Source organism: Actinia tenebrosa, unplaced genomic scaffold (genome assembly GCF_029948245.1).
Source record: "Actinia tenebrosa isolate PJP-AT-01 unplaced genomic scaffold, QUT_ActTen_1.0 PGA_scaffold2__45_contigs__length_23673736, whole genome shotgun sequence".
Lineage (NCBI taxonomy): Eukaryota > Metazoa > Cnidaria > Anthozoa > Actiniaria > Actiniidae > Actinia > Actinia tenebrosa.
The window spans coordinates 7,365,245-7,374,912 of NW_028292579.1; the positions used below are offsets into that span (position 1 = coordinate 7,365,245).

The following is a 9,668-nucleotide window of genomic DNA, read 5'->3' on the forward strand; positions in this document are numbered from 1 at the left end:
AAACACAGGTATCCCAAATACCACATTTTGCTATTGATCTATTTATTAAACCGTTGATTTCTTTTAAATCTGTTATACTTAATTTATTTAATTACATCAATGTAACTTTGAAGTACAAATAAAATTGATTGATTTCTTTTCATTTTTTTTTTTATAGCTCACCGAGTTCCTTTGTTATTCTTTCTTCCAAAAAAGCATAAGAATGAATAAAAGGGAGTGGTGATTGTCCAGAGGATAGGACTTATCCCTCCCTACCCCTAGCTCCAATTAACGAGTTCTTCTATATATTTGGATGCTCAGTAGATGGACTGAGGTGAATCAAGGTGGCACTACCAAGTGGAAGAAGAGCCACTCTGTGGAATCCCATTATTTGAAATCGTTCCGTAAACCTGCAGCTTTCTGATTTGCTGCAACACTGTAAAATGCCAAATTACTTGAAATTGATTTTGCAATCATTTGTGAAGGAAAAAACCCAAAGAAAAAACCGTTGAAGCACAGGAGAGAACCAACAAACAACTATATTCACTTAAGACAATGGGTCCATTAAGACTTGGGCACAGGTCACCTTGGCAAGAGGCAAGCACTTTCACTGCTACACCATCAATGATTCCCAAGAGAGTAGTGCAGTAACATCCTCCATCCAAACACATAATATTATGTACACAAAAATATGGAGGCCAACACTAGAGTGCTCATGCTAAATTCGTGAAACAAATACTAATTTTTAGCACTAAATAGTGATAATTAAACAATAGAAAACAAAGGATTCAGTATGAAATAGTACTAATTAGTGCTATTTAATGTTCACGGTTTTAGTGCGTGCACTCTACTCAAGAGGAGTAGAAGTCACAAGGTTCATCACTCTGATTCATTTTTATTGCTGTTTTATAGTTTCTTATCAACAATCAACCATTACAATTAAGCCCCTAAAAGTCTGTTCACACAATGATCCATCTTGCTGTAGCTATAGTCAAATCAGCTTGCAAAATTCATAACTGCAGAGAAGTTAAGGAATTTGGTTAAATTCCTAATTAATATCTGTAATGGTCAGGTTTAAATGGACCACTTGGGCTTATCCCTAGGTATCCTGCCTGCTTGTCATCTAGTTTGGTAAGCTTAACTCCAAGATGATCGAGGTGAAGAGATGCAACTTTTTCATCGAGCTAAAGAAAGAAAAGAAGTTAAAATTCAAAAAATGTTTGTATCATATTTTTTTTGAGATAAATGGCTTCCTTTAACGAGCCATAGTCAAGTGCTTCTCACACTTCTTGAGTGCTTACGGCACTTCCTAAGTGCTTTATTACTGGAAGGAGCAGGGAAAAAGCTGTTTCATTTATTTTATCATATAGTAACTAATTTTATTTCGGTGTTGAATTCATTTACGCAAAAAGAAAAACGGTGGCGCTTTATATTATTATTAATATTAAAACTAAGAATACCACCAATTTCTCCCAAGACTGTATACTTGAATAAACTTACCGCCTTTGGCAACATATAGACGCCAATGGGATATTTGTCCTTTTTAGTCCATAGATCAATTTGAGCCAGGACTTGGTTTGTGAAGGAGTTACTCATGACAAAGCTGGGATGTCCCATGGCACATCCAAGGTTAACAAGACGACCTTCAGCTAGAAGAATAACATGTCGTCCATTTGGTAATGTGTACCTATCAACCTGAAAACAAAATCATATCCACATTACTGATGTGGTATTATCACCAGCAAACAATAATCTGAGTGAATAATCTTGATCACTCGTGAAGCCAGTAGCTCTCATGGCTATGATACAGGGTAGATTTTTCCCTTTTTCAGCCTTTTTAATAGACCTAATTCGCTGCGGTGCAATCTTTACGGGCCATATGTTAATCCCTTAAGAATATAGAAAAGCTGGCAGTCGCTGGATATTTTACATGAACTTGCTGCCTATTTTTATTAAAGTGCCTATCACCCTTCTGACAATATTCTCAGTATTGATTCTACATGGGGTAAGAAGTTGAATAACCCGGAAAAAAATTATATAGTTTGAGTGCGGCTTCTTGAACTTATGAAGGTTTTTCCATGCCATATGCTAATGCTGTATTAATGTAAATATTGTCAGAAGGGTGATAAGCACTTTAAAGTTCCCCAAAATGTAGGGAAAAAGTGAGAAAGATTTGCTCATGGCTCCATTCATTGTTTTGCCACTTACTCAAGCTGGTATTGAAAACCCTGAGAATAAGAGTGTTTGTTTGAGTTGTATCCATATTCATGTGTAATTATTAAACAAAGAAATGACACTCTAGGGAATGACATGTGGTCTGTCACGGGATTCAAACACTGCATCACCACAAATAAGGGCTATTTTAAAATAAACTAAAATAAACTGTTTTTCCTGACCCACAACAGCATTATTACTTGTACATACATACAGAGATAAAGCTATTATCTTTATCTTGTCTTTTTCCCCTTCATACCTGTGGTTTAATGACTTCCTTCTTGCAGTTTTCATTCAACCAGGCAACATCTATTTCACAGTCAAAATGACCAACATTGCAAATAATGGCATCATTTTTCATCTGCATAAAGTGTTCTTTATTGATGATACCACTGCAGCCAGTTGCTGTTACAAAAATGTTGGCTTTTGGAGCAGCTTCCTCCATTGTCACTACTTCAAATCCTAAAAAAATAACAAAGGTTTAAAAATTTTTTACTTTTATTATTCCAGACAACGAATCCTCCACCAGCTTCTGAGGACTTCCACTTTTCAGTAATACAGTACATAATTTATTAATTTTTTCCCTTCGCATTACAATTATTAAGTTTTATTAAGTTTAGAAATGATAGAAAAAGATTACAAACTAGCTAGTAAGTCCTGGCAGAATTTTTTCAATTAAGTAAAATAAGTTTTGAAATACCCAGGGCTTTAATTTCAGAATAAGCTGGCAGCCACCAGAGCTGTGGTGGTTACTTTGAAGTTAGCTGCTGGTTACTTTTCCTTTTCTATTAAGATTTATCATTAATCTATCAGATTACAGCCAGCTTCTTTAGACTTATGACCACCTACTCCTAAAAAGATCTGAAAACCCTGATAATAGGAGAAGGTCACTATGACATCATTTTAAGCCAGAAAATAATTATTATGCTCAGTTACCAGAGTATTCTGACCCTTAATGAAGACCTTGAGTAATGGAACATTAATTATGTTGACTCAAGGTTCACCAAGAGCAGACTAGCCAACAGAATGGTCTCAGAGAACTATTATAAGAATTAATTTCTTAAACAATTCCCATTAAGACATGAAAACAGGGACAGTAGAACCGGGGGTCCGCATGCCTCCCACGAACAAAATATTGGTTCACATGAAATATAAATGCATAGATTCAATTTTTAATACTGTTATTAAGTTGTTGTGATTTTTTCCATTCCCCCCCCCCCCCCCCCAAAGATTTTCAGCTTCCGCCACCCCTGGAAAAGTAGTTTTTTCAGGAAGCTTATTCCTCACCTTCCATGGCTGCTTGTAGAGCATTAATAGGATCAATCTCAGTGACAAGGATCCTTGCACCAAATCCAGTCAGAGAAAAAACAGAACCTTTTCCAACGTCTCCATAACCAGCTACAACAACAACCTTTCCAGCCAACATAATGTCAGTTGCTCTCTTAAGTCCATCGACAAGTGATTCCCTGATTCCATACAAGTTATCAAATTTGCTCTTGGTGACAGAGTCGTTGACGTTAATAGCAGGGACCTTCAGTGCACCCTTTTCCATCATCTTGTACAGGTTATGAACACCAGTGGTGGTTTCTTCTGAGAGACCAACAATGCCTTGAAGAAGATATAAACCAATGTAAGAAATTTTAAATTCTGTTTTACAGGGTTAGCCCTGCCTTTGTTTGGAATCATTTGGAATATTTATCTTTTTCAGTCAAGATCTGTGTTTGTATTGTTGAAGTTAGGCTAAGCCAGAGTAAATTAAGTCATTAATCGAGAAACACAGTGGTATTTGACTAATTTATAATGACCAATTTAGTAATATTTTGCAGCAATATTATCTCACAGAGTTTCAGACTCCTTCTTATTCACTATTGGCATTCAACACATTCACACACCAACAGATGCCAATGCAGCCCAAACATAGTAACCACTAGTCATTGCTCAGTGTTAGTCAAACTAGCAGTCTTGACAAAATACCATCATAAAAACAATACTTAGGAAAGTCAGTATTTGTTATAAAGAAGTCACTCAAATGTGAGATCAGGGATGCTTTGGTCACCACTGTCTTAAATCTGCCCCTCTCTGGAGACAGTACTTTATAGATGCAAAATGAACATGAAGCTTTCCTACTCACTTTCTAAGTATTGAGGGTACTTTTCATGGACAATGTTTGTCAAGTCACCACCATCATCCAAGATCAAGTTCAAGGGTTTGCCATCTGAGAAAACCAGGGTTTGTTCAATACACCAGATGTATTCCTCATCAGTCTCTCCCTTCCATGCATACACAGGGACTCCAGTCTTGGCAATAGCAGCAGCAGCATGGTCTTGTGTAGAGAAGATGTTGCAAGACGACCATTGAACCTATCAAAAGCAGAAAACATAAATGTATTAATGCATTAATTCAAAATAAAGAAAAAAATCATCCTTGTCTTAGGAGGGTAGAAAATTATAGCTAGTGGCTAAGAAACCTGTGGCTCTGATTCCATAATTCATATTCAAATTTAGAAAAGCTGTTTTGGAGGAGGAGGGATATAAACCAATAGCGCAGCGCAACCGTGACGTCATAAAAACGAAGACAAAGGCAAAATTCAGACAAACAATCTTACAAGTTTACTTTCAGCAGATAGTTTTCACAGCCAATCGCAGTTGATCTTAGTTTACATGGGTTATTATTGTAACTTTAAGTAAAAATAATAAAATCGGTTCGTATAATCCTCGTAACGGTTAAACAGAATGCAATGTTTGTCCGAATGCTATTTTTAGAATCAGTGCGTTGGCTATTCAAGATGTCCAGTAAAAAACCCTTAAAAAGACTATAAAACCAGGTTCACTATACCATGAATAATCTCAGTGTAAAAAGATTTTGGATTTTGCTTTCATAGTGAAAGAAAAATAAAATATGAACAAAAAACTCTGCTAATTGTGGATAGTACTTTTAATGCAGGGCTTAAAATAACAGCTGTACATCGGATGTCTACCCAGAATTGGAACTTGTGTGCTAAAATCTTTGCCTTTCTGGTCACTTTGACCAGTAACTTTAAGCCAGAAACTAGGTATGACCAAGATATAAATAATTTGGCCAGTCATCATGACATTATTTTAGCCCTGTAATGTGCACTTGCTCTTACCTCAGCTCCAAGTGCTGTCAAGGTCTCAATCAATACAGCAGTCTGAATGGTCATATGCAGACAACCCGCGATTTTAGCTCCTTTCAGAGGTTTGGAGTCACCAAACTCCTTACGGAGGGCCATCAGTCCAGGCATCTCATTTTCTGCCATTTGAATCTCCTTGCGACCCCAGTCAGCTAGGTTTATATCAGCTAGACAGAAAAAGAATGATATCAAGGCTGACACAAGTGAAAAATGTCTGCTCATGCTCTGAATCCGTATGCAAATTAGGCAAAACATAAGTAAATTTGACTTTCAAACATGCCTGATAAATTGGACTTCACAAAATGCCAAAACTTAGTGCCCATGCTTGAACCTAATAGACCTATCCCAAATTCACTTGACTGACCACGAAACAATGGTTTGAAGTCGAGACTGAACTTGATTCTTTTATTCATCAAGTTCAACCTCGACTTGAAACCATTGTTTCGTGACCAGTCAAGCGAATTCTGGATAGGTCTATTCTTTCATATTGTGTTCGTTAAGACAGAACTTTTTTGCATACTTTGAGAAAACAAACATTTATTTTCTCACTCAAACTCTTCAAAATTCTTAGGGAACGTGCTGAAATGCAAGCATGCGCAATCGTTTCTCTCTAGTGTCATCAAGGCCCTTGTAACATAATATTATACTTGCATTGTGCAATCATATTTCCTGGCCATTAATCTCTGCAGAGAATGATCATTATCAGTCTAGTCAATAGACCTCTTACACGAATTCCCTATCCTGGATTCAAAGCAATTACGTTTTCTCCTCTTGAGATTAGAAAACATTTCTTATGTAAATTTTTTAAATTGTCTTGTCCGCCACATGATGTCACACACGAGGGGGGTTTACTAGTTATATACGAATGTGCATATTAGCTTCCTTCAATGCACAAAAGACATATTTAATCATTTTTATCACAGATAATTTTTTATCCAACACACATACCAATAAAAACTTCATTTATATGTAAAACAATAAAACAAAACAGAAATATTTGTAAAAGCTGCCACGTTCAAGGATATTTCAAGGTTCTAAATTACATAAGCTTATGCAGAGGCTAAAAATGTGCAAAAAAATTAAGACTCCTTGCAGATAGATCGAAGCATGATTTTAGCAACAATATACTCCGTGCCGATGAGTTTAAGTACAAGTCAGTAAGAAATCATTAATATAGTCTACCCGGGTGAAGAACTCTTGAGTAATTACAGACAGAAATATATACATGTAAATGTACAACCGATTGAAGCGCATCAAGGCAATTCTTAATATTATCCACGTGGAACTTTCAGAACATTTCATCAGATTTATCCCGATTTATCACCAAAATTTCTATCATCAATACTTACCAACTTTGTAAGGCAACTTTCCTGCTTGAGACATTTTGGAGTTGAGAAGTCGTAGACGGAATAAGGGACTAAAATTGTAATGGTTTCGTAATAGAATGCTACTTTGTGGACAGTAGATTGTGAAAGAGAGCGATCCTTGAACATTGGCCGCCTTTACAACCGGCGTACCATATATGGAATAAGGACTAATAGAAGACAGGTTTTGATTGGTCAAGCTCGTATCTCCTGATGCACGTGCCCGATCAGGGCCATTCCCAACCGTACCGAACAACACCCACTAATATAACAGCAGGCAGCCCATTCCAAGAAAAATGTAACTTCCCCAGGCGACATCTCTCAAGGCAAAGTATTTGATAGGTGTTTTAGATATGCTTTTTTAATAATTCAATATATGTTTAAAATAATCAAACTACCAATCACTTCTCCCTCGTGCAATATTCATGTTACTATAAATACATCTGGTCTATTGGCTGATGTTTGGTGCATACTCCTACCACAGGAAGCCCATATAGACCAGGCGTATTTATTGTAACATTAGCTTTTATTTATTTTTTCTTCACATTCAATTCTCAATGCTTGTATGGGCTTCCTGTGCTCCTACGATGATGATGGATTTTTTGAAGATCCTGACCATCAAATACCTTTTAATTCTCATATTTGACACCATTAATTAACGCTGACAGCGACAAATCCATATAGCAATTTGATTGGTTGAACAGAGCCTTTGTTTGTGCACGCCATGTCACATTTTGATCGGGGATTCTCTCTAGATTACCATGGTCCCACATGCCAAATATGCAAATTTCACGTTAGAGCTTTTGATTCCCAGGGTCACGATCATGGGTTTTGGACAGTTTATAGGATTTCATGAGGCAAGGATTACGGTAAACAATGAATAAAAAATTCCTTTCAGAACCTGGACTTTCAAGATGGTCTTCCAACTCCAATTTGGTTTTCAATCAAGCCATAGTCGATGGTGATTTAGCAAAGGTCAAGTTTCTTTTAAAATATTGTGGACAAAACTTGGGCATAAACGACGAAAATAATAATGGTTTGACACCGCTTCAACAAAGCTGTCTAAATGGAAACTTACATATAATCACTCAGCTGTTGGACCATGGGGCTGATCTGGAAAGAACTAACGATGAAGGGCAAACTGCGCTTCACATCGCTGTCATGACCAATTCGAGGAAAATAGCCAAATTTCTCATCGATTCCTGCGCTGACATAACAGCGATGGACAATAAAGGAAGATTTCCCATCGAACTGGCGGCTGATATCGATATGTTGGTTTTCCTAGCCAAGGAAATGACTGCACAGGGATATGAAGAGACAGCGCGTTTATATATGGAAAAATGGGGCCTTGTAGCTCCGAGATTAGACGAAGATGATGACGAACCACTGTCTCCAGTCTCTTTTTACGAGGACTCCAACTCGAGTGATGGCACAGAGTCAAAAGAAAAAATGGATTTCACATAGAAAATCCCTCAGAATTTTATTACAAATCGAGATGAATTCATATATATTTTTAACATAAATTTTTTTTCAGGTTTTTAATTTTAATAATACTAGTAAAATGCATACCGCAATCGACGATGACTCATTTGCGTCGCACACGTGTGTCACGAAATGGTTTCCTGTTTTCTTCCATAGTGTAGTATTTTTATAGTATTGACAAAATAATGGCTGACCAATTTGCGACTCTAGGTCGATCGTCAACTCTAAATGTTTAAATTTTCTAAAATTCTCTCATACTTCCAAATGTTTTAAATCCTAAAATAAATTGTGGTTTGCATTTCGGCTTGATTTAATTATGCAAATGTACTACAACGATTCACCGCATTTGTCTACATTTTTACTATAATTATCTACGGTCTCCCGGCTTTGAAATAACTGCGAAACTTTTCAGTCTTATTTTTCTCTTCGTTTTAGTTCCTTTTACAATATATATTTCGGGTTTAATTTTCAGTTTGTTTTAACATTTCTTTTTCAATTTCATTCTCTACTTCCTTTTCTTCGCCTCTTTATTTGAGTCAATTCCAAAGGTTCTGATCCCCCCCCGGGCATACCCCCGGCATTTGACCATAGTCAAGTTCCGTAGAGTGGGGAATTTGACGCTGAATATAATGTCCGAACGGGCGGGCATTTGACTTTTGACTAAATATAGCGGCCTTATCTAATTTGCATAATGCCGATTGCCGCGTTTTTCGGATAGACCTTTTAATTGGGCTGGGTCGCAAGCCTTAGAAATCATGTTTGGGATCCTATGAAAGGCTGCACTGTCGTAGCTATTCCTGCCATGAAATCTGTCAAAGACCGCGACGTCGATTTTGTCCCGAGAGTCTTGCAGAATGAGAGGTGTAACCACGCCCTTTTGATGGCATATATGATAAGGGCTAGATCTAATGCCAGTAAACGAATTGAAGGTTGTCAACGAAGACGGGCAGCTCGTGCCAGCTGGCCAAGTGGGTGAAATGTGCATCCGATCACCAGTTATGAAATCATTTCTCGGATATATTGACATTCCCGAAGAATCAGCGAAGATCATTTCGCCAACAGGTTGGATCCATACGAGCGATATGGGTCTCATTCAGGGGCGGATCCAGGAATTTGTTCAGGGAGGGGTGCACTGCACAAAGTTAACCCAGGGAGGGGTGCACCCCTTAGAATCAAAGGGGAAAAACATTATTTTGCATTGGTTATCTTCGAAGTAGGGGCACAAAGTTGAACCAGGGAGGGGTGCTCACCACCTGCACCCCTCCCTTGGATCCGCCACTGTCATTGATGATAAAGGCGAGCTAATAATCAAAGCAACACAGAATATTTTCCCTGCTGAGTTTGAAATAGTATTAGCTATTAAGTACCCGGATGTTAAAGAAGTCATAGTAGTTGGTGTCCCGGATGACCTGTTGTTTGAAGAGTTGTGCGCATGCGTCACTCCTAAAGAAAATAGCACTTTGGAATCGGATTCAAAG

General features: G+C 37.5%; 2 protein-coding genes across 2 annotated transcripts; one reads left to right on the top strand and one right to left on the bottom strand.

The window, feature by feature from the left end:
* Positions 1–854: 854 nt before the first annotated feature.
* LOC116299112 (adenosylhomocysteinase A) lies at positions 855–6,850 on the bottom strand. Its single transcript, XM_031707744.1, has 7 exons — positions 6,694–6,850; positions 5,321–5,511; positions 4,325–4,553; positions 3,481–3,801; positions 2,453–2,655; positions 1,480–1,674; positions 855–1,163 (listed from the first exon to the last, which is right to left on the bottom strand). The coding sequence occupies exons 1-7, from the start codon at positions 6,725–6,727 to the stop codon at positions 1,032–1,034; spliced, it is 1,305 nt and encodes a 434-aa protein (XP_031563604.1). The 5' UTR covers positions 6,728–6,850; the 3' UTR covers positions 855–1,031.
* Positions 6,851–7,469: 619 nt separating this feature from the next.
* LOC148909125 (uncharacterized) lies at positions 7,470–8,488 on the top strand. Its single transcript, XM_089034233.1, has one exon. The coding sequence runs from the start codon at positions 7,585–7,587 to the stop codon at positions 8,170–8,172; it is 588 nt and encodes a 195-aa protein (XP_088890359.1). The 5' UTR covers positions 7,470–7,584; the 3' UTR covers positions 8,173–8,488.
* Positions 8,489–9,668: the final 1,180 nt, after the last annotated feature.

What these genes read in the sequence shown, in the direction of transcription:
- LOC116299112 (XM_031707744.1), bottom strand. Translation starts at nt 6,727, where the DNA reads ATGTCTCAAGCAGGAAAGTTGCCTTACAAAGTTG. An exon ending in AGGAAGTCATTAAACCACAG is followed by an intron (nt 1,675 to 2,452) that starts GTATGAAGGGGA and finishes TTTTGTTTTCAG; the next exon opens with GTTGATAGGTACACATTACC. An exon ending in TCTATATGTTGCCAAAGGCG is followed by an intron (nt 1,164 to 1,479) that starts GTAAGTTTATTC and finishes TTCTTTCTTTAG; the next exon opens with CTCGATGAAAAAGTTGCATC.
- LOC148909125 (XM_089034233.1), top strand. Translation starts at nt 7,585, where the DNA reads ATGAATAAAAAATTCCTTTCAGAACCTGGACTTTCAAGATGGTCTTCC.